At 46.0% G+C, this 24,775-nt stretch overlaps 1 protein-coding gene across 4 annotated transcripts in view; it reads left to right on the forward strand.

The window, feature by feature from the left end:
* PLXNA4 (plexin A4) overlaps positions 1-24,775 on the forward strand; it is a 365,933-nt gene that overhangs the window by 194,183 nt on the left and 146,975 nt on the right. For 2 of the 4 annotated variants that reach the window (XM_077770661.1, XM_077770660.1), the window contains exon 5: positions 12,528-12,639. In XM_077770661.1, the coding sequence (XP_077626787.1) occupies positions 12,528-12,639 (112 nt within the window). Of the gene's footprint in view, positions 1-12,507; positions 12,640-24,775 lie in introns of all 4 variants that reach the window. The other 2 variants (XM_077770662.1, XM_077770659.1) reach the window with 2 other exon arrangements.

The raw sequence follows: 24,775 nt of genomic DNA on the forward strand, positions 1-24,775 counted from the left end.
ATGAGTGGGAGTCACAGGATCAATTCGTTTGAATTCCCTCCATAGTAATCATTGCTAACTTTTATGGAAACTTAACTGTCACCCTTTTTCAGTGCTAAGTATTCTACATGCTTGGGAAATGACCAGATGCCCACAATAAGAATGGCAATATCTGTTTGACATCTGTAGAAAGTGATACTCAAATTACCTACAGCCACAGAGTTCCTGAGTGGCAGAGGTGGGTTCCCATCATCTGCTCCTGGGATTAACCCCATGCTCTTCTGCCTGCAGCCCCGTCTGGGGAGCCAGAGGACTCTGGTCTTTTGTAACATGGATGAGCACCGTCCACCTTCCAAGCAGCAGAACCAGCTGATGTGTGTAAAGCACAGGGTGTGGCACAAGGCAGATGGTGAATCAACTATCTATTCATCTTGTTTTTCTAGGAGTGGGTGGAATATGTCCAGGCTCCTTTGTGGCCAGAGGCATTCAGGAAATAACCAACCAAGGCTTTGGGGTACAGGCTACTCAAACAACTGGTGACTCTGGGGTGACAGTTGACATGACCCACCCAAGCTTCAAACCTGTAACTTGCCCATGCTCTTTGGAAGGTTGAATCTCTTTGGAAGGATGCACCACGAGAGGCTGGTTTTAAATATTTTGCATCTGAGATGTGCTGGTTTGAGCCTTTTTTCTGGCACTTTCTTGGTATCAATCATGTTGACTTTCCTTTTTATTCCTTCTGTCTCCTAGAGTTGTTCTTTGTGTCAGTACCCAAACAGGTGGAGGGAGGGATGGAGGCCATTGTTCCCAATTTCTCTGTTTTGGGCAATGCAAGGCAAGATGTCCTAATGGCAACCTAGAAATCATCATTCAGTTTTGTGTGTATCGAGAGACCCAAAGGGACCCATTTTCCCGACAGTGTTTGGTAACACGGCACAGGATTCATGCACGCAAGGGCCTAATTAATTACTGTTTACACTCTTACAGTTCTCTTTGCATCCTTTTCCTCCTGGCTGGAATCGGGAAATCAAAACAAAGCACCCTCATTGTGCTATTCTGGGGCAGCTTAAGCTGTGTGAACACAGAAGCAGGGTCTAAGCCCACATTCCGAGCCCTTGGAATTGAGGCAGGAGGAGTGGCTATAGTAAGAGACTGCTCTGTGGTGAGACAGAGCACTGGCAGCCGCTGGGGTCTGGGTTACACAGCTCGGGCTCCTCTCGTGCTGCTGAATCTCCCAGTTAGAACACCCCTGCCTGTCTGGGTTCCTTGTTGTACTATAAGGGAGCTCTGCATCGTGAGGACAAATTAAGATGGTGATGAGTAGTCGGAGCAATTCCATCCGTTCATTTATTCAACCAAAATTTATTGAGCACTTACTATACATGGTGGGGCTCAAGGGTTTGGGGATGCATCCACCAACACAAAAATAAAGACCTTTCCCTTTTGGAGGTTACATTCTAACAAGGGAGACCAACAATAATGTAATAAATGAATAAATCACATGGTATGCTAGAAACTCACAAGTGCCATGGAAAAAAGAAGTGAATCTGGGGAAGGAGATTGAAGTGCCAGAGAGGGAGAGGGAGGGGGAGATTTTATAATGAGAGCCCTGGGGAGCCTCAAGGGACATTACGAGTGAAGAGCTGTCCGAAGGTGGCCCTGGTGTGGGGCCAGAGGAATATTGACAGTGAGTGCCTGGGGCCTGAGGGAACTACGCTCAGCAGAAGATAGACTTGCAGCCCTTGAGCCTGGTGGCAACTTGGAGGTCACCATGTTCACCGCCCTAAAACCCAGGGAACTCTTCCACAGACACATGGAGACATGGTAGAGGACCCTTTCCCTGGAGAGTTTTAACCCCACAGCCAGCAAGTCACCGTGATGCTTAGATCTGATGTTGGTGTCTGCCTGCCTGCAGGCCCCACACACCCTTCCCAGTCCCTCCTCACCCATGCAGGAGCTGAATCACTTGCCTCCCATCTGTTTGTCATAGACTTATAAAGGGAAAGTTCTAGTGGCTGTGTGGGAGTTGAGACGTGGCCTCATCTGCAGAGATAGAGAGAGCATGAGGGTTCATGCCTAATGGTTGCAACTATGGAAATTCAGGCCCAGAGTTAGTTTCTCAACTCATTCATTCAATCATTCATTCATTCATTCATCCAACAAAGGAATACTTCCTGTGCTTGATGCTGGTGCTCTAGGGCCTCCTCCTTCCTTTCACCTGCTCCCCAGCCTGTGTGGCAAGATGCTGAGTGACAGTGGCCAGGTTATATCACTCAGAGCCTTAGGGGGCCAACTGAATCAACTGTATAAGTAAGATCCAAAAGGCTCATTATTTTCCTCCTGAGAGACACTACAGCCTTCAGTGTCCCAAGAAAGTGGATCCTGGTCACTCATTCCCCGCCAAGGGTTCTTCCTGCCATTTCTGCCTCAGTTGTGTGCTTTAGGGCTCCTGAGGGTAACAGAGCTTGAGTCCCTCACCTCCTCCGTGGGCACCCTGCTTCCCCCTCTAGCTTGCACCCAGCCTCCACCGACACAGGCTCCATTATGCAAACTGTCTGGTCTGCAGGTACTTGCACAGGATCCCCTTGAGATTCTGGGTACTTTGGAGACTTGCCTGAAAGGGACGCAGGCCTAACTGCAGCTCTGGCACTGCCTGAACGTGGGGCATACCTCTCTATAAGCCCTGCCCCACTAAATGTGAAGGACGCCTGGCCATGCGGCCACCCACATCACTGGGTCATTTCCCACCTGCCTTCATGTTTAGGTCTGAGGGTCTAGGTGGAAATCCAGACATCTGTCCTAGGCTTTCCTCAGCCCCAGCCCTGCTTCTCTACCTCCCGCTCCAATTCCAGGCCTGCCACAGGAGACCCACCTTCTCCTTGTAGCTGGGCCCAGCCCAGAAATCTGGCAGTATAGACCTTGACCAGGAAGTTTGGGGCGAGTGAGAAAGGAAAGAGGGGACGCAGGGGGTAGCTTGCATCTTCAAAGATGAATGGTACTGTTTGCTCATTAGAGAGATTACTCCAAGCAAGAAGGCCGCCAGAACAGTCTAGTGCAAGCATCTGCCTGCTACTGGGAGACGATATTTATTGTTCAATCCTTCAATGGATGTAAATAAACAGCCCAGCCCAGATAATGTTCCAGTAAACAAACAAGCAGCTGCCAGGAGCTCCCCGGATGGCTGACCTTTGCGGAGGCCACCCTGCTGATGTTTTAATAGCGCTTGCCTGGCAGCGCAGACACTCACCGTGCCAGGAGGAAGAGAGGTGGCAGTGCGGACTGGCAGAAGGGCTGGAAGGAAAGGGGGTTGCATTGCCTAGGAATATCCCCGGGGTTCTGCAGATAGAGTGGGAAGGGCAGGCTGGGGACGCCTGTGCACATAGAGTAGGTGTGCCCGTGAGCGCTCCTAGGTTGCATGGACCTGTCCCTGGTTGGCCACATGGAGGGGAGGACGCAGGGCATCTTAGGCTATGATGGAGGTTCCTGTGTGGTCCAGGCAGGACTGATGTTCAGTCATTTCATCCTGTGTGGCCCCACCCATTGTTGCTTTTCTCATCTTTATTGAAGAATATTTGACAAATGAAAATTATATATATTTAAAGTGTATGACTTGATGTTGTGATATATACACATACATTGTGAAATAGTCTGTACAATCAAGCTAATTAATATATCCCTCACCTCACACAGTTGCCACTTTCTTTCTTTGTGTGTGTGGTGTGTGATGAAAACACGTAGCAAACTTCAGGTATATGCTATGGTCACGTTGCTACATGTTAGATCTCTAGAATTTATTCATCCTGTATAACTGAAACTTTGCACACCTTGACCAATATCTCCCCATTCCCCCTGCCCGCCAGCCTCTGGCAACCACCCCTCTACTCTCTGCTTCTGAGTTTGACTATTTTAGACTCTACATATAAGTGAGATCATGACCTGTTTCTCTTTCTGTATCTGGCTTATTTCACTTAGCATGATGTTCTCCAGGTTCATCTATGTTGTTACAAATGGCAGGATATTCATTATGTATGTATATATGTAGGTATGTATCCATTGTTTGTATGTATATGTATATTATATATATAATACATACACGCTATATCTATGTAATATATAGATCACATTTTCCTTATTCAGTTGTCAATAGACATTGAGATTACTTGCATGTTTGGCTATTGTGAATAACTCACAGTTGTTAAATATTGAAATTCTTCCCAGTGATTGGTAGTTAGCTGTGCTCCCAGACCCTGATTGCCCACACCATCTCAGTCCCCCTTTGCCCCTAAAAGCCTGGTGCAACTGGGAGCCTCTGAGATCCTGCCCCTGCAGCATCTCTTCTGACTGCTTGGTTCTCTCTTAGCGGTTCTTAAATGTTTTGACTGTCACCCAGGGTACAGGGGTTTCTGCCATGCAAGAGGTGTGCCCAGAGTGCCTGTTGCCTGAATATGGAAAGAGGCATGGCTACATCAAACAAGCTTGCTGAGCGCTAGACTGGATCGGAACTGAGCACGCACAGCTGCGTGTTATAACTTGCTTGGGCTGATGGGGCCCACACAGTTGATTGGAGCTTACAACTTGTGAGCTCCAGAAAAGCAAAGACAGTTGGGCACATGCATCTTGCTATAAATTGAAGGTCCCGGGAGACACAAGGGTGTCATAGCAGGGGAATGGAGTAAGCAAGATGTCAACTGAAGGCAACTCCAGAAGGATAGTCAGCAGCCAAATGATTAACAACATTGCATGGAAAGTATAGATCAAAACACAGGGGTGACAGTAATCTAGAGCTGTGCCATCTAATATGATAGTCACTGGCCACACATAGCTATAAAGCCCTTGAAATATGGCTGGTCCATACTAAGCCTTGCTGATAAGTATAAAATACATACACATCAGGTTTTTGAAGACTTAGTACAAGGAAACAAATGTAAATTTTTCACTTACAATCTTTTATACTGTATACATGTGAAAACAATAATATATGGGGCACATCGATTACATAACATAGATAATTAAAACTAATTATATTTCATTAATTTTACCTGTTTCTTTTTTTATGTTTGTTTATTTTTGAGACAGAGAAAGTAGGGAGAGGCAGAGAGAGAGGGAGAGAGAGAATCCCAAGCAGGCCTCATGCTTGTCAACACAGAGCCCAATGCAGAGATTGAACCCACGAACTGTGAGATCATGACCTGAGCCAAAATCAAGAGTCTGATCCTCAACCCAGGTGCCCCTACTGTTTCTTTTTTGATGTAACCACTAGTAGAAAACTGAAAATTGCCCGTGTGACCCACACTTGTGACTGACATTATATTTCTGTTGGGCAGCGCTGGTCAGAAGAATGTTCTGTTGGGTCTTCGGTGAGACCTGAAGGCACACCACGCCCTACCATGGAGAACACATTTACACTCGGTCTCCTCAGAACAGTGCTACGTGAAGACAACCACGTTCCCCCCCACCCCACCCCCTTTTTCATATTTTTACTCTTACCTTCCTTGGCCAACATGGACATGCCTTTATAAAATCTGTTAGTACCACTAATTTTGCTACTCCAGATGAATCTTCCTATGGAGCTAAGAGACTTTGTCTCCTAAGGTGGCTTTTAAATAAATCTTTTAAATATTACCCACTATGTGTTTTTTTAGTCAAACTTTCAGAGTTGGAGGTACCATTTTGGTAGCCTGAATGCTCCCTTGAGCCTCAGTTGGGGCTGGGCTGATAATTCCTGGTGACACTCCAGTCAATGGCTAAGTCTCTTGGGAAGAAGGAACAGAGGCCTGTGAACACCCTCTGTTATAGCATTTGCCACTTGGCTTTATTTGTGTGATATCTGAGCACTTCAGGAGACAGGTCTCCTGGAGGGCAGGACAAAGACCCCCTTTTTTCTCCAAAAGCTAGCTCTGAGCCTAGAACACAGTGGCCTTCCATAAAGGCACTTCGGATGATAAATGAATGTGGAGTGTCACTCTGTCAAGGGACGAGTAGGATTAAGATGTGATTTTCTCTTCAGTGTTAGCCTCAGAGAATAACATCTTCTAAACACCCAAATTTACATTAGCATCTTCTTTACATTTTCTACCTTAAAAAATTCAACTTTCTCACTGCTTAGGTGATCTACAAGTATCATCTGCCTTGTGTAAAATAATAAATCTTATTTGTCCTGATGTGTACAGTAATAAATCCTGTTTGTTCTTAGCTGTCACCTCCCAAGCTTCAGGGTGCCCCTTGCATTGCTGACTGAACCACAGCCACTGGCGGGCCCTGTCTCCTCTGATCTCAACTATGTCTTTGTGGCCTGAGGCATCTTTTCCGAGGCTGTTCTCGCAGACATCTGGATTATGTTTCTACCTTATCAGGGCTGAACTGGGCGTGGTATTCCGTATTCAAGTGAACTTGGCCAGGAGAATGGCTTCTGTTTGTCTGTTTTCCCCTGAAATCCTCTTTGAATGCTGCTTCAATGTTGCTGGCTGTTTGGGGTGTCACAGAGTATCCAGAACAGTGAATCTCTCCTTTCTTTGTCCTGCCTCTCACTTTGAATATTCTTTGGTCTCATTCTGTTCAGCCTACGGTCCATTGGCCGAATGTGGCTTGTTTTTCCCATAGTCAGTTAACCATTTATGTAGTAACTACTTATTTTTTCCTGTCTTTATTAATGCATAATTACCAAATAAAAGTTGTATGTATGTAAGATATGCAACTTGGTATACGTATGTATTGTGAAATAATCGGCACAATCAAGCTAATTAACATATCCATTGCTTCACATAGTTACCATTTCCTTTTGTGTGTGCGTGTGATCAGAACACTTAAAGTCTACCTTCTTAGCAAATTTCAAATATGCAATTCAGTATTATTAACTATAGTCAATTGCTGTATTAGATTTTCAGAACTTATTCATCTTATAACTGAAACATTATCCCACTTGACCAAGATCTCCCAGTCTTCCCCAACCCCCAGCCCCTGACAATGACGATTCCAGTCTTTGTTTCTATGAGTTTGACTATTTTAGATTCCACATGGAAGTGAGATCATACAGTATTTGTCTTTCTGTATCTGGCATATTTCATACAGCATAATATTCTCCAGGTTCATCCATCTTGTCACAAATGGCAGGATTTTCTTTCTTTTTTTAAGGCTTTATTTTATATATATATAGAACATGATTATACACACACACATATGTATGTTATGTGTATATATACATATATAGCAAGTATATATGATATGCATATGTATCTGTGTATATGTGTGTATATATATGTGTGAGTGTGTGTGTGTGTATATACATATATATTTCTGAGAGAGAGAGGCAGCGTGAGAAGGGGAGGATCAGAGAGAGAGGGAGACACAGAGTCTGAAACGGGCTCCAGGCTCTGAGCTAGCTGTCAGCACAGAACCCGACGCGGGGCTTGAACCCATGAACCATGAGATCATGACCTGACCCGAAGTCGGCTTCGGTCGATTATATATATATATATAATCTTTTCCTTATCCTTTCATTCATCGGTGGATATTTAGGTTGTTCTCACATCTTGGCTATTGTAAATAATGCTGCATTGAGCATAGGAGTGCAGTTATTGCTTTGAGATACTGATTTTGTTTCCTTTGGATAAATACCCAGGAGTAGGGCTGCTCTATCATAAAATAGTTCTATTTTTAATTTTTGAGGACCTTCATACTGTTTTCCATAATGACTGCACCAATTTACATTTTTTAAATGTTTATTTATTTTTGAGAGAGGGAGAGAATGCATCAGGGAGGGGCAGAAATAGGGAGAGAGAACTCCAAGCTGGCTCCACACTGTCAGCACAGAGCTCAAGCCCATAAACTGTGAGATCATAACCTGAATTGAAATCAAGAATTGGATGCTCAACCACTAACTGAACCATCCAGCTCCCCCACCCCCCAATTTACATTTTCATCAACAGTGAGCAAGAGTATCCTTTCTCTATACTCTCGCCAACACGCATCAGGAACTACTTATTAGTACCAGCCATGTCCCGGGTGCTGTGTTGGGTGGGGCTGCAATGCTGAGACTCTGCTCCCATGAGACGTACAGTCCCAGGCCTTTTTGCACATGTGCAGCTTCCTCCCCAGACTTCGCTGAGGATGCCCCATTTTTCTGTAGTCACCCTCCATTATTGGCCTTCCTGCTCTCCCAAAGAGCTTAGAATGGTCTGCCTAGTTTTCTGCTCCCTCCTCCAGACCACTTATACAAAATATTAAATAAAACAAGTCATAACACCAGTGCTTGAAAAGTCCCCCAGTGCCTACTTCTCCATGCAGAAACGGGTCTTTTTCTGTCTCTAAGTCAGTTCTCTCCCTTGGTCAAACTGCCCAAAGTCCCACAGAGACTCATTATTTTTAAATACCTTTTCATGTGGAACCTTGTCAAAGGCTTTTGGAAAAATCTAAATCACTAAGAGGTAAGCACTGAGCTAGGAATCAGGAGACCTGAGTCCTAGACCATACTGTCACTGGTTTATCACTGAACTGGGCAATGCATAGGACAGCTCCAATTTCAGTTTCTTCATCGGTAAAATGAGGATTATTGTGCTACTAATCAAAATCATAAAAATCTTATAACCATCCAGTGAGACAGTGTTATTTAAGAATGCTGTGCAAGGTATAAAACAAAAATATAAGGGATTGCTGTTTGAAAATTTACAACAGCATCTTCTTCATTCATATACATGATTCTCTCCCAAAAGAACTGTAGTAGTTACTGGGGCGCCTGGGTGGCTCAGTCGGTTGGACGACCGACTTCGGCTCAGGTCATGATCTCACGGTTCGTGGGATCGAGCCCTGCATCGGGTTCTGTGCTGACAGCTAGCTCAGAGCCTGGAGCCTGTTTCAGATTCTGTGTCTCCCTCTCTCTGATCCTCCCCTTCTCCTTCTCACGCTGTCTCCCTCTCTCAGAAATAAATAAAACATTAAAAAAAATTTTTTTAAAAAGAACTGTAGTAGATGCGGAGGTGGGTCCTCCAGCACTCTCAGGGTTCTGTTCGTTTAATACCAACTGCTTTCACTTCTTGAAGGGATGCAGGTTTATAAAACCAAAAGAACCTGGTTCAACATGCGCTCGTGTAGTTTGTAAACACAGGAGGCACGGACAGAATCAGTCAGACCTTGGTATGGGGCAAGGCCATGCCGTTCGCTAGATGTGTGACCATGAACAAGTTAGTAAACCGCTCTGTACCTCACCTGTAATATCAATGCTATTTCACAGAGTTCTGTGGCTTAAATGAGAAGTTAATAAAGGCTAGCATGAGACCTGACTCACATTAGCCACTCAGTTATTAACAGTTCTTGTTGCTGTTGTTTATGGGATACCAAGGAAGCCCACAGCTGGGTCATCCTACCTCAATTTTATGATTGTCTATCATTCAGCAAATCCTACCACAAACTCCTTTTATCCAAGATCGGTGTGAGATTCTTTCAGCAGGGGGATGAATGAATGCTTTCCTTTCTGTTTTGTGAAACAAGTAGTGGACTGCGGAGGGGTATGGGGAGAAGGAACCCTGCCTTTCCAATTACTGACTTCCCATCCACGTGGAGTGTGGAAGCGGGTACCATAACCGCATCCTCTGTCCCTGGGGAAGGCTCATGAAAACTTGCCCTCGGTGTTCCCTGGTTCACACCTCTGTCCCTGCCCCTGCTCACCTGGCTTCCTCTGATGTCTCCCTATACCCATCACCTTGCACTAAAGAGCAGAGAGTGGGGGGCCCAATGATAAATAAGATTGATCGGACACTGAATCCACTTTCCCTTGGAAATTAGACCGTGGCCACTGGATGGGACTCATATCTAGCAGCATTCCCTAGGGGAGCCTGCTCCTGCCGGCAGACTGAGGGGGCTGGAGACAAGCCAGGGTGCTCAGTATCACTTTTGTCACTCTTGTGCTGCTGCTCCAGAGTTGACTCACAGCTGGGGATGAAGCCTGGCTGGGCTGGGGGCCAAGGCCATCGCCACACGGTCAGACTTGGGTGGTAATCCCAATTGGTTTTGCATGAACTCTCATTTCATTCAGATTAAGGAAGGACCTGGCCAGGATGGACATCTGGTGGTGTGGGGGTGGGTACCGAAGCAGGAGGGCTATTGGAATCTGAGGCATTTTGATTTTCAGAGCTAAAAGTATTTTCTTTAATTCCTTTATCAGTTTTTGGTTTTGGTTTTGTTTTCATGAGCTTAATGGGAAATCAGCAAGGAGGAGGTTTAACTTCATTTATTTCTCCGTTTTTAAAATAAATATTTGTCAAGCTCAAGTATTTCAGCATCAAAATCAGGAATGACTAGCGAAAACCACTGGAATTGTATAGACCAGAGACAGATGCTGACCTCAGCCCTCTGTCTTTATTTTGGTGGCACCCCACCCCCCACCCCAGCCAAAGAGTAAACATGAAACCCATCAAGGAGCAAGTGTCATGTAATGGATGATAGGAAAAGCATGGACTTCAGAGTCGAACTGGATTCTCATTCTGTCCCCAGATTTTATATCTCAGGCTAATTGTTTCATGTACCTCTGCCTCATTTTCCTCGTCTCTTATATCAGCATATCATGTGGGACTTTTGACGTTGCAGAAAGCCCCTTTGTTCCTTTAACAGTAAGAAAATAACTTGAGTAACTAGAAAGTCCTGACATAGGGCAGGCTTTGGGGTCATTTTGATTCAGTGTCTCAGGGACATCACCAAAGACCAATTTTTTTCCATCTTGGTGCCTTCCCTGGTGTTCAGCTCCCCTCTTTATCACAAGACAGCTGCCCACAGTTCTGGGAGCTAACTGTTTCTTTGACCTATTGAGGATGAGGAGAAATTCTCTGTTCCCTGATCACAAAACACTGTCTTGCCCTGCTTTGCTCTGAGTGCACATGTTGATTGGCTTGGGGCTGCTTTCTTTCGATCACTGTGGCAACAGAATGAGATTAAACTGATTTGCTTGTGCCCATCAAGATGCACCCCTGGGAAGTAGGGGTTGGGTCCAGCCTTGCCCCAAAGGTGAGAGAGGTTGGAATGGATGCTGGAGGGGCCATGCAAGTCAGGACAAATGACCACTAATCCCACAGGATTGAGAGGATTACACCAATAAGGAATTATGTGCAAAACCATTTCTCAGTGCCTGATGTGTAGGAAGGGCTTAAACATAGTGCTTAAGAGGAAAACAAATAAACAGAGCCTGGAACAAACCTAAAATCAAACACATAAATCACAAAATAACCTAGTGTCAGAATTCAGTGAATTCAACAGAAATGAGAAGCAGCAGACTTTCAGATGAATTGATGTCATCAGTTGACATTACATCGGTGTCCCTTCTGTAATTTGGTTCCTCTGAATAACTTCTCTTCTCCTCGATCTCATGAAAGGTTAAAAATTAAATATTAAAAATGTAAAGTTAGAGGGTATATGGGAATATATGGAATATAATTTTTTCTTTAGTTTTGTTATTGAAATCTCTAAAATTATATTGTGGATACCTTACAGAGTCGTATACAAATGGTATCTATTCAGGTTTGGTGATCCCCTAGCCACTGCCTCTCCCTGTCTACCTCCACTGTTTCCCTCCCCTTCCCATGTTCCATTGCTGAGTAGCATTATTAGCGCTGGACACTGATTGTGTTGAATCTATCAGCCCAGACTTGTGATGATTCTGATGCTGGAGACCTGGGCCAGCACCCAGGGTCAGATGAGCATCGTATAGGGTTGGGAAGTCCCTGTCTTTCTAGATTTGTCCTCCGCTATGGGGGTTGTGGGCAAAAGTCTCTCCTGGTTGTCTCCACATTGTCTAAGCAGTTCTAGGAAGGCCTGCGGATGGCCCAGGGGTGATCTACTATGCTAAGTGTTCTCGGAAGTTTGGAGATGACTCACACCCAATACGCATTTTCCTGGAATGCTTACATCCCCTTCCTTGGGGACAGAAATAGAACCTCTAGGACATACGTCTACTCTAAAGCTTGAAGCATAAGCCAATGGTTTAGTGGCCAGAAGTAGCCCACTCAATGTGAAACTTCTGGGCTTGGCTCCTTGCCTGGTTCCCCTCAAAGGTATGGCAATGATAGCTGAGTAGCAGTTTCAAAGAATCAGCCCACATCCTTACACCCAATTTATTTTCTGAGAACAAATGTAGCAAATACTATTGCCTTTCTATTACACGATGACACTGATCTGCGGCAGCTTCAATTATCCATTGTTCATCCAATCCCCAGCCCCCACTCCCCAGTACCAACCCCATCCTCTTCTCCAAAAATGTACAAGCCAGGCCTCAAGACTTAAGTCTGAGGCAGAAGTAGCCAGAGAGGATAACACTGGATGCTTGTGGAGCCTGGTTTGGTCTCCCTGCCTTCCCTTCTCTTTGCCATTCCCAGCAGGAAGCCCATGGTGGGGCTTCTATCATTCAAGCTCCTCAGAGCCTGGCCCCTGGGCATTGTGGAGGCAGAGCTCACTGCCTCTCCTTTAGCTGTTGGGAGGCTCTCTGGGCTGTAGCTTGACTTATAGGATCTGAACTCACATCATCTCTCCTTTTCCTCTTCTCCACAGATCCGGGTAGATGGGCCCAGGGGCAGTGCCCTCCAGTACGAGACTGTGCAGGTGGTAGACCCCGGCCCAGTCCTCCGGGATATGGCCTTCTCCAAGGACCATGAGCAACTCTACATCATGTCAGAAAGGCAGGTAAGTCTCTAAGGCTCTGTTAGACATTTGTCTTGCAGCTAAATGCTAACCTGTGGCTCGGTAGAAACCTACAGGAGGCCAGCTGCAGAAAAGGGATTTGATTTATTTGGCTCAGTGTGTATCCTTTTGGTTAGCTGCCCGGGGACTGAGGTTGAGTGCACTGAAACAGAGGATAAAACATTTAAAATATCAAAACATCTGCGAGTCTAGACCAAATCCACTAACTTCAGAGGGATGTGAGTATAGATTCAGGGCCAACATTTACTCTCTTTTGAAAAAACATGGTACAGATGCCCAAGTTTTTTGTCTAGATTTCCTTACACAAAGTATAATCTACTACCAGGGTCACCTTCCTGGACCCTGGAGGTCTATGGTGGGCAAGGATTTGCTGCCCAAAAATCTTGGTTGAAAGAATATCATAGAACAGTCAAATGGACGGTGATTCAAAAAACAGGGTCTGTGTGTGTGAGGTGAGATGATATAGCAAGTGTTCTGAGCCTTCCTGTGCATACCTACAACCCCAGCATGAAGTTCCAGAATTTTTCATGAGGCCAAGCCAGGCAGAACATAGGGTGCAGGGATCACTGTTAACTGACACTGAGTAGAAAGTAGCAAAGCTGGGATTGTTTCTAGAATTCAGCTGAGTACACTATAAGTTCTTCAAGGGTCCTTGAGCTTATACGAGGACTGATATGTCTGCAGCAGGCAAATGTATAAATATCACCTTGAAAATTCCATATATTTAAGAGTATATCCTGGAGTGCATAGCCCAGAGTGTTCCACCCCGCAAGACACACCCACCTCAAGGGTGGAGTAGCACTGCCATACCTTGCCTGTCTCATCTCTATGTAGGATGGGTCATTCCCAGGAGTTGTCCCTCTAGCCCATGAATATGTATATGACAAAGGCAACAGCCATCAGGGGCAGATCCCATCTCTTTATTCATCTTCATTAGCAAGGCCTGAACTCCCCAGAGGACCTTGCCGACAGAGTCTGGATTGTTCTACTTGTCCCCTCTCTGCACAGTGAAGGAGATGAATACTACATTATGCCACCCACAGGGCTTGTGCATTATGCCTTGGCAGGCCACAGCAGCTCCACCCTCTCCAAGAGCTTGATGACATCTTCTCTTGGTGCGGGACTCCCCACTCAACCACACTGAGACCCATTGTGGTGCCCTCATTGAGGCTGCTGTGGTTCGGAATTGTCTCATGTGGGGCCCATAGAAGAACATTTTACCCCAGGAGCCAGGATGGGGTATGAGGCTGCTCCTTTGCTTTCATTCCTTGCTCTTTTCCTATAGGGCCCACACTCCATACCTCTCTAGGTACCTTTGAGTACCTTTTCCAATGGGGCCCAAACTCCCTACTCGCTGCTTACCTTTGAGCCCTGGACACTGAGGGGAAGCAGCTTTCCTTGGATCCTTTGGAGAAGACTCCATACCTCTACAAGGGATTAAGTACTTCAGGATTTCTTGCCTTAATGTAAAAGCCAGGATTTATGAACCTGGAACTTTGAGAACTTCCAAAGATAGAAAATAGAAACTGTGTGGAACCCTCTCTGATCACAGAGTTGAGATTCTGAGTTCCTTGTCCTCTGCCATTCTGCTTCCCTGAGAGCACAGTCAGTGGCCAGTGCCCACTCAGGCTTGGAGAATGAGGTATGCTGGGAGCTCTGGATTATTGGAAAAGAAAGGAAGACAGGAATGGAGGGGGCTGGGGCATTCATTCTGGGACTGCTCCTCACAGAGATGGAACATAGCCTGCCATCAAAATAAAATCCCAGCTGGCCCAACACTGGTATCTGGTGGATTTGCACATTCCTTGTGGATAGCGGTAGTATAGCACAGTTAAGTACGCAGGCTTTGGTGTCAGAGTATCCGAGCATGAACCTTAGCTCCACCATTTACGAAGTATGATCTCAGGTAAGTTGCTTAACCTCTTTACAACTCAGTGTCCTCAACCACTGTATGGAGATAATAATAACACCCGAGAGTGTTCCAAGAATCAAATGATATAACATGTATAACAAGCATGAACCAAGCCTGACATGGAGTATGGGCTTGATAAATGGAGGCTCTTATTCTTATGACATTGCAACAAGAGTGTCTGGACATTAGCTGCATTTGACGTCAGGCATGTGGGTGGCATCAAGATTCTGGGTGATCTATCAGGTATGGAACATAGGAGTTCAGGGCAAGGCCAAGGGAGGCAGAGAACAGGGCTTCAGTTCCAGTGGAAAGAATATCAAGAACCCAAAGCCTGCTTTATTGACTGCATGTACCAAGTGGAGTTTGGGACAAGAGTAGCCTGGTAAATCCATTAGGGACACTCCAGCCTCTGTCTGCTGGTAGGCTGGTCTCAGCCACACCTGAGTCTACAGGTTAGTCTGTAAGTCTCTATACGCTCAGCAATGATGTCTGCTCTGCCTGAAGGGCACTTCTCTTTCTCATCTGGCTAATGCTGTCTTGTTCCTCAAAACTTAGTTCTGCTGTCATACTCCACAGTGGGTGATTGCTCACCTGTGGTTAGACACCTCTTTGGTAGCTCTTCTCATACTAGGCTGCCCTTTTCTCCTTGTCTTTCTCTCTTACCAGACTGTCAGCAGTTTGAGGGCAGCCCTGTGTCTTCTAAACCTCACCTAATAGGTCCTTGATAATTATTTGATGAATGAATGGATGAATGAATGAACGAATGAATTATTGATTGAATCCTCCCTGTCATCATTGACCCAGAATTGGAAAAGAGAAGGACTGGAGTGCCTGGTGGCTCAGTTGGTTAAGCATCTGACTTCAGCTCAGGTCATGATTTTATGGTTCATGGGTTTGTGCCCCATGTCAAGCTCTCAGCTGTCAGGCTCTGGAGCCTCCTTCAGATTCTGTCTCCCTCTCTCTCTGCCACTCCCCTGTTCATGCTCTGTCTCACTCTCCTTCAAAAATAAATAAACATTTAAAAATTTTTAAAAGAAAAGGACTGATACAAATTATTTATTATTTATTACTTATCTCAATTCCCAAGTTCAAACTTATATATGTAATTAAAAGACTATACTCAGACTATACTCAAAGAAAGTATCTCCCAAACTTCCATCATCTGTTTATTACTGCCATAACCCCTGCCCAGTCCTGAACTATTTTTTGCTTTTTGTTTTTATTTAAGTATACATACTGTTTAAACCTAAAATCCTAGGTCACCTCAGTCAGTTAAGCATCCTGTTTGAGCCCCACATCAGGCTCTGCGCTGACAGTGCAGAGCCTCCTTGGGATTCTCTCTCTCTCCCTCTCTCTCTGCTCCTCCCCCACTCATGTGCATGCTTTCTCTCTCTCTCTCTCTCTCAAAATAAACTAATAAGCTTTTTTAAAAAGATTATAAAAATTTAAATAGCCTACTTAAGAGCAATGGGAGAATCTTTTGTTGTAATATTTGGTCTCTTGTCCTCAGTTTCTGAAATTTTTGGGAGCCATAAAAGTGAAAGGGATGTCTTGTTATTCATAATAATCCCTTTCAACCACAACTGAATTTGTGTTAATTGAGTTACTTTTGGAAATCCCCTAAAAATGGGGGGGCGGGTGATGACTGTTTGTCAGGAGAGCCAGTCATCATGTGATTAGAGGGTTGGAAAAGGTAAGGATGGTATAATAGTAGAGGTAGAGAACAGAGTGTGTGTGTGTACAAATGCTATATAATTCATGGCTCTGAGACCATAGACAAGTTACTAACTCTCTCACTACCTCATTTATTCATTCAATATTAACAAATATGGAGCACCTACTATGAGCTGGCACTTTTTAGATACTAGAGATTCAGTGGGGAACAAGATAGACAGAATCCCTGCCCTGATAGTGCTTATAATTTTAGGTAGAAAGACAGACCATGAAGGAGTAAATGAATGAATGATGTATGTCAGGTAATGGCAAATACCATGAAAAATTTGACAGATTCAGTGGGAATGAAGTGGTGGCCAGGAACATGGTGGGGAATGCTCCTTTGGGAAGATTGTCAGAGAAAGCCTCCCAAGAAGGGAACTCTCGGGCAGAGAGAATGATAAAGGGAAGTGGCAGGAGGTGATTAGGGACCGATCGTCATCCAGGTAGAAGGAACAGCTGGCACAAAGGTCGTAAGATGGGAACACGACTTGGTGATTCTGGGGATGCAGAAGGGCTTCCCTGGAACAGGGAGTAGAAGGTGGTAGCTGATGCACTGGGAGAAGCCACAACTTAGTTTGTGACCTGTGAAATGGGAATGCAGTAAAGGGCATTGATCTCCTAGGGCACCGATGAAGACTAAATGAGATAATGCATGTAGGATGAGCTTGGCTCAGCATCTAGAAGTGAGTGCACAACCAACCTATTAGGATTATTTGCAAATTGAATAATTCTAAGTGAGGATATTGTTTCTTCTGTTGGGAATATGTGAGTTCCTCCTTATGTCTTACCCTGAAAGGCTTTCACTTTCCATATAAATTTCTCCTTGGAGTGTTACAGTGAGTGTGCCGCTGGGTGTGTTCATAGGGTTTGCGTGTGTGTGTGTGTGCGCGCGCGTGCGTGCATACACATGCACACCTGCTCCCATGTCGGTGCCCATCTACATGTCTCCCATCAGCCTCCTCCTTGCTTTGTACATGTCTGTGTGTGCATGGTGTGTATTTACCACGACTCTAGTACCCCCGAGGGAATGTCTACACACACTGAAACTGTTGTGATAAAAACCTGCCAAAGCTATGGCAGGAAGGTGAGAAAAAATGTCAGCGAGACAGATCGATGAAGAGATGAGGTGGCGGGGCTGTCCTCAGGTGCCCTGGAGCAGCCCCCTGCTGGGGAGGAAGCAGCTGTCCCCCTCACAAGGCAAGTCTCTTGTCTGAAAGGCTCCAGAGCAGGCGGCAGATTCAGCATCTCAGCCATTTCACACCAGCTCTTCCCTGCCTGAAAGCCAGAGGCCTCCAACACATGTTTCTGTTTGAGAGATACACTTTGGTTGTGTGTGGGCCAAAGCCATCTTTCATGGCGTCCTTTGTTTTACCGACTCGTGTTGATAGTGGGTCTGCCTCCAGGTGCCTGGAGACACTCACATGAGCTGGTGACACTCACAGTGCTGCCTGTGATGCAGAATAGGATGCCTGTGGGGTCTGAGGAGGTGGGTCAGAAAGTGGGTCCACCTGCTGCTTAAAGTTACTAGGAAGGAGGGACCAGGTGGGGCAGCTCTACTTGGCTGCTTCCAGCATAATCCAGTGGTCAAGTAGCGAGCGCCATCTTGTTTTATAACATATTACCTAGGCTTGAGTCGTTCATTCACTCAGAAAATATTCACTGAGCATCTGCCATGTGCTAAGCGTTAGCCTTGGCATTTGGGCTACAACAGTACAGAAACAGATAAATCACCTTGACTGCAGGGGCTTGCAGTTTTAGCAAGAGGACACAGCAAAGAAGCAATCAACATACCAGATAAATCACATAGTAGGTTAGGGGGGAAAGGAAATGGAGAGGGGTGAATGGGTTCTGGAGACCTAGTCAAAGCAAAAGAGTTGCCATTTTAATTTTTTTTAATGTTTTATTTTTGAGAGAGAGAGAGAGAGTGCACACGAGCAGGGGAGGGGCAGAGAGAGCGGGAGACGCAGAATCTGAGGCAGGCTCCAAGCTCCAAGCTGTCAGCACAGAGCCTGATGTGGGGTTTGAACCCATGAACCACGAGATCATGACCTGAGCCAAAGTTGGATGCTTAACCAACTGAACCACCCAGGGGCCCCAAGAGTTGCCATTTTAAACAGAGTGGTCAGAGAAATCTTCCCAGAGAGACATAGGTGTAAAAGGGGGTTGACCTATCCCATTCCCTGTTCTTCATGTTTCTTTAGAAGCTCTTTGCTTGGAGTTGTGAAACAGAGCTTATCAAGTATGCCTGTTGGGAGGAAATTGGTGAGAGGATCTCTTTGTAGTTGGGATGTTTACCATGTGGAGTCTTTCATGGTTAAGTTCAGTTCAAAGGGAAAGTGGTACTGTGGTCCCAGACAGTCTCAAGCTACTTGGGTCTGGAACCCCTAACTGGATGGAGCCTCTGCTGGTACCCCTTGTGTAATGAGGGGCCACTATTGCTTCTCTGGGCCTCAGTGTCCCTCCCATCCACAGCCTGCCTCCCAGGGGTATTCAGAGAGCAGCTGATGAGAATTCTGACAATCTTGGACATCTGCAGACACCCATCTCATATAAGCTGTGAAGATAGTTTCTGCCCCCTCTAGGCTCCTGTAAGAGAGATTCTGACTCTCAGCACTGGGTCCAGAGCACATCTCTCATGAGGTGCATTTCCAGTGGGAGACACAGCCATCTGCCGTCATTCCTCCTGCCCTTGCAGGGGACCAAGCTGTATGCTGCAGCTTGTGTCTGGATGGCACTGTGACAAGCCCATTTGGACATTTGTTCCTGGCATCCAGACTGGGCTGTTCTGATAGCTCGGGAGAGAGAACTTGAAGCACCGACCTGAGAGTGAGTGACAGGAAACAGAGCCACCTCAGGCACTCAAAAAAAGGGGAAGGCTGTTGCAGTGTTTTACCCACTTTCACTCAGACAGAAGCCTTCCCATTCGTCTGGAGCTTATCCTGAAGGTTCCAGCATGTCATTGCTGAGATGCTCCCACTTCTCACCTCCTTCTCAATAAAGGGAGAACATCTCTGTTTTACTGTCTTGGAACCAGAGGGGCGCAGAAGGGAGAAATGACCTCCTGCCCCAGCTTCCCAGCCTCACTAGGCGCCGTGAGCCCCGCTTTTCCATCACATCACGAAACCCCAGAACTAGAATAGCCCTCGAGGCTTATTGGGTCCACCCTTCTCTTGCTGCCTTATACCAGTGTGGCTGAGGAGCAAACTGAGGCCCAGAGAAGTTCATGGCTTGGCCAGTGTCACACAGCAGGTTGGCCAAGGAGCCGAGTTGGAATCCAAATCAGCTCCTCTTAGAATGTCTTCTCCAGCCTCTCCATGAGGGACATGGGGCTCTCTGTGGGGGCTGGGGACACTCTTCACCTTCTGCTCTTGCCAGCAGAAAGTTTTATACCCAGCTCCTCAAGTGCTAAAAACAAGCCTGAGAAGGCAAAGGGGCTTGCTGAGGGTGCNTGCCTTGGCTTATTCTTCCTTACGTCCAGCCTGATACAGGTTGGAACAAGAGCTCCCTTGATTTATTCTAGAGCATCTAGAGGCACATGTGACCCCAGACACAGTCAACCCATCCCATAGAGGGGGTAGGCAGGGGAGCTCTCTCCTTTTCCAACAGACATGCTTCTAAGTGGTCACTCATGTAGGCATTAAGTCTTGAACACCTGAATATGACTGAGTTTAGTAACCTCCCTGAGAGGAAAAATAATGGGCCTGACATTTTCCAGATGGGGTGACTGGAAGGCAGAAATGTGTGCAGGATGGAGACCACAAGGTGGTCACGAATAGGCCATGCACTTGGGTTTTCGTCCTGGTCCTTTGCACCCACCAGGTCTGCCACTGGAGCAAATCACTCGTGCACTTTGTGCTTTAATTTCTTCATGTGTAAGATGCAAATGATAATAACTACCTTTCAAGGCTTTTAGGATTAAAGGTAATATATGTAAAGTGGCTAGCATGCAGTATTCAGCAAGTTGTGGGAGTTATCTCCAACATTATCATCATTAATATTACCAATACTCTTAGAGAACATATTGTCGCCACGGGAAGGGATGCCTGGACAAACCACTTTGGTTGTTAAAGGCCAGTTCAGCTCTGGGCACCAGCTCCCCAGGACACCCTGGTGCACACGCCCCCTGTCCATTTTGAAGTCCCCCAGATGATCCTAAATCCGGCCATTCCCTTTACACCTGCTGGGGCTGCCCTCCAGGAGACTGAAGGGCCAGGAGACCATGGTCTCCCACCCCCGTCAACGGAGCTGTGCAGCCTCTCTGGGGGGCTGGGTGGATTTTCCTCTGTTCTACTTCTGCTCAGGAGAAGTAACTTTAGTGTGTTTGAGTCCAGTCCAATGGACTTGAGGTTTTCACAGACTGGGCACCTGAAATAGCTTCCGGTTCCTCATCTGTCAGGACTTGCAGGGCAGACGGAGAATGGCTTGTTCCCCTTCTCTCTGCCCAGAACAGCAGAAGAGCTAGTATTGTACGGGTAGGGGTGCAGAGCACAAGGGAGGGGGGGAGCAGGAGGAAGGACTAGGCAGTCCAAGGGCCAGGCGATTAGAGAAAAGCCTCGGAAGCTCCTAATTCTGAGCTCCATTAAGCGTCTGTCATCCTTGACAGTCCCATCTCCTCTCCACTCGGTGCCTGCATCCCAAGGCTTTGGGGGCACTCAAAGTGCCATTTTAAAGACAACCACCTGTAATTTTCCTCTTAGCATATGTGAGGAGACTCCAACAGCATGGGCAAACGGGGCCAGGGGCTCCATCTCTGCCACTCCAGCTCCTTCCTCCCACCACGTGTGTTTATCGAGTGCCCACTGCGTGCCCACCCAGCACAGGTACAGAATAGAAAAGAGCAGAAGGAAGTCGCTGTTCTGGGAGCCTCTGTCAGGGATGAGGTGGGAGCAAACTCCAGCTTATGGGACATTGAAACAGAAGGGGTTCTACTGTGAGGATTACCCTGGAAACCAAGCTTTCTTGTGTAGTTAGGGCTTGGGTGAGGTAGAGAACAGGATGTCAGCCTGAAGGGCACATTCTCCTGGCGCATTTGGGTGGGTATCATGAGGGCTCTGGTCTAGAGGCCAGAGATCTTGGGTTGCTTCCCAAGACAGTTCTCGATTCTGCGGGCACCACTCAGCTCCCATCTCTTACATCGCATAGGTGTGGATGGAAGCCGACTCCCACCATCCTAGCCCTCTGCTCTGTCCTCCAGGGACAGCATCTGAATGGAAGTGGTTCCGTTCAGTGAGACTGATTGACTCATGCTTGAGTCCCACAGAAAGAGAGGCTGGGCATATTGGATACTTAAGTGAACTGTGTACTCAGTTTGAATATTGATGAGACATTTTCAAAAGTAAATAGATGCATGTTAATGTGTGCCATTGTTCAAGATGACTAGTTGGCATTCGTGATGCCACATGACTTTACCAAATGCAGTATAGGTATAAAAGGAGAAATGACAGGTGGCAGAATTCTATCTGATCTGAGTCTCTTAAGTGCATTTCAAATATTTTGCATAGACAATGGAGACGTGAATTTGAAACTGACTCAAAGATGATGCCATCGTTTCAAGGAAATGCATAATGGTTGAAGGGGAGACTACCTGGATATTTATTTAAAGTTATGCACAACAGCAAAAGGGTGGAGAAGCACGTGTGGAAATCAGTATGCCCTCCTTAGAAAGGATTTTGAAGGGCGCCTGGGTGGCTCAGTCACTTAAGCTTCCGACTTCAACTCAGGTCATGATCTCACGGTCTGTGAGTTCGAGCCCCACATCGGACTCTGTGCTGACAGCTGGGAGCCTGGAGCCTGCTTCAGATTCTGTCTCCCTCTCTCTCTGCCCCTCCCCCACACATGCTTTGTCTCTGTCTCTCAAAAAAATGAATAAATGTTAAAAAAAGAAAAAAACGATTTCAAGCTGGTGCTGACATTTCTCGTGTTACCTGCTGGATGACTTGAAGGTGGTTGAGAGGAGGAGCTGGAGCCACCGGCCCTCGTTTGGGGTCCTAGCTCTGCCACTTTCCACCTATAGGGCTGTGAGCAAGTTATTTAATCGCTGGGTACTTCCCGTTTCTTTTTTTTTTTTTTTTACAAATAGTTTATTGTCAAATTAGTTTCCACATAACACTCAGTGCTCATCCCCATAAGTGTCCTCCTCTATGCCCATCCCCCCCTCCCCCCCACATCCATCAGTCCTCAGTTTTTGTCAGCATTCAAGAGTGTCTCATGGTTTGCCTCTCTCCCTTTCCCCCATCATTTCCGCCCTTCTTCTCCCCCTTGTTCCTCCGTCAAGGTCCTCCTAANGGGTACTTCCCGTTTCTTAACAGTAACACTTGCTAGTGCCCACTGCCTGGGTGGTTATGAGTAAATTAGAAAGCAGATATAAAATTTTTAGTGCAGTGCCTAGCACATAACTAGAGCTCAATAAATCTTAGCTTTCATCTTTATTATGTTCAGTATGCTGGTCTAGTAGAATGGTGTCTGCATTTGTTTTTCTTTTAAATCCCACCCATAATATTTTTACTTTCGATCCTTCATAAACTCACATCTGTCTCCTCCAAGGCATGTCAGGACCCTGGTTTTTGGTGCCCAGAGCAGCAGAGAGCAGAGCAGGCGGCCTCTGCTGGCCATGCCTCCCAGTCCACTGACTTGCCAGGTTCCAAGGGTCTCTCACAGGTAGCTGTGGTTATTGTCTTGCCCAGTTCACTTCTTGAGACTCTGCCTCCAACGGGGGTCACACCAGAGTGTACCTGCAGGGTAAGAGAAGAGACCCCTCAAGGGAAAGTCCTACCGCCCTGAAGCCACTTTAGTCCGCAAGGCGTACAGAGGCATGCTTCTCTCATTAAGGTTGAGGGCATCTCAGGACACGAGCAATACACACAAGAAACGTAAATGTAAATGATGCCTCCCACCTGTCCCTCTGCCTTCTTACCACTTTAGGCATCAATTAGTCCAGGATTCCCCAAGTTTTATTCTCAGAACCAAAGTTTTGCAGAATATTTTTTTTTAAAAAAAGCTTTCTTTGGTCACGTACATTTAGAGAAATCTGAGTTAAGCAGATATCTTGAAACATTTGGTGTACTAATGAGTATTATGACTCTCCAAGCTGGCGGGGGTGGGGGTAGGGTGGCGAATTTAGGAGGTGGTATCTCCCAAGCACATATGATCACAGAACTCACTTTACCAGGAGCACCCAGAGCTGTTAGTAGAGTTCTGGATCCTTCACTGGGAAAGACTTGATTTTGATCTTTCCCAGATCTTCTGGTTTCCTCTCCCTGCTCACTGGTGGTCTTGCTGGCTCGAGGCCTGACCCTGATCTCTCTTCTTTTGTGCTCCTCCATTTCCCAGCACAAGCTGAATTCTCTGTCTCACTTCTCCTGAGTTCAGGAAAGGAGCTTTCTTTGGATCTGTGTCTCAAGTTTACATCTGGATGCCACGCTGCTGTTCTTCCCTTTCAGCTCACTGACCTCTGGCTTGCCGGTGCTCACTTGAATTCCTAGGACTGTCCCTCCTCTGTCCTAGGTGCCTGGAGCCCTCTTCAGCTCTGAGCTTAGCCCCTCAACCTTAATCTCCATAACTCATTGTCCTTCTTTGAAAGCCACCAATTTTGTTAAAATTATTAAAATCCTGCTTCTTACCTACTGTTGCCTTTCAAAGTTATACATTTGGGATTAATGGAATTAATTTATTATATCATTTTACATCTGCTCAGATGGTTCTTAATTTAAGGGCCATTGTTTATGCTCAGGTATTTATTATTCTATCTTCAACAATTAAATAAATGTCAATAACCCAATATCTCTCAATCCACATGACTTAGAGAAGGCAGTTCATTTATTTATTATTGTTTTGCTCCAGAATGCCAAAGACCAAACTCTAAAACACGGAGTACCTTTTTGCTTCTCTAGCATAGAGGTGTTTAAGTGCACTTTGATGCTAAGTGCACAATGAAGGCAATGAATGAGCCAATGGAGTAAAGGAAGAAACTATTAGAACTTCTTTTTTTTTTTTTAATTTAAAACAAGAAATTAGGGGGCACCTGGGTGGCTTAGTCGGTTGAGCGTCCGACTTTTGCTTAGGTCATGATCTCGCGGTTCGTGGGTTCGAGCCCCGCGTCGGGCTCTGTGCTGACTGCCAGCTCGGAGCCTGGAGCCTGCTTCGGATTCTGTGTCTCCCTCTCTCTCTGACCCTCCCCTGCTCATGCTCTCTCTCTCTCTCTCTCTCCTAGAAATACATAAAACACTAAAAATTAAAAAATAAATAAATAAAAAAATAAAACAAGAAATTAGGCTTTACTCATGTTTAATATACAGTCGATACTAGATACTATTTCCCTGCTTTGGTCTGTATGTCAGGAAGTCATGGAGGTATGTGGGAGCCCCACATTTACCAGTGATGACACTGGTGTTCTTACTGGATGGGTCAGGTTCAGTGCATTACAACAGGTTTGCAATTTATGTCCAACAGATATTATCAATATTGTAAAAACAATCCTCGAAATAGAACCTT

Source organism: Crocuta crocuta, unplaced genomic scaffold (assembly GCF_008692635.1).
Source record: "Crocuta crocuta isolate KB4526 unplaced genomic scaffold, BGI_CrCroc_1.0 scaffold266, whole genome shotgun sequence".
NCBI classification, from domain to species: Eukaryota; Metazoa; Chordata; class Mammalia; order Carnivora; family Hyaenidae; genus Crocuta; species Crocuta crocuta.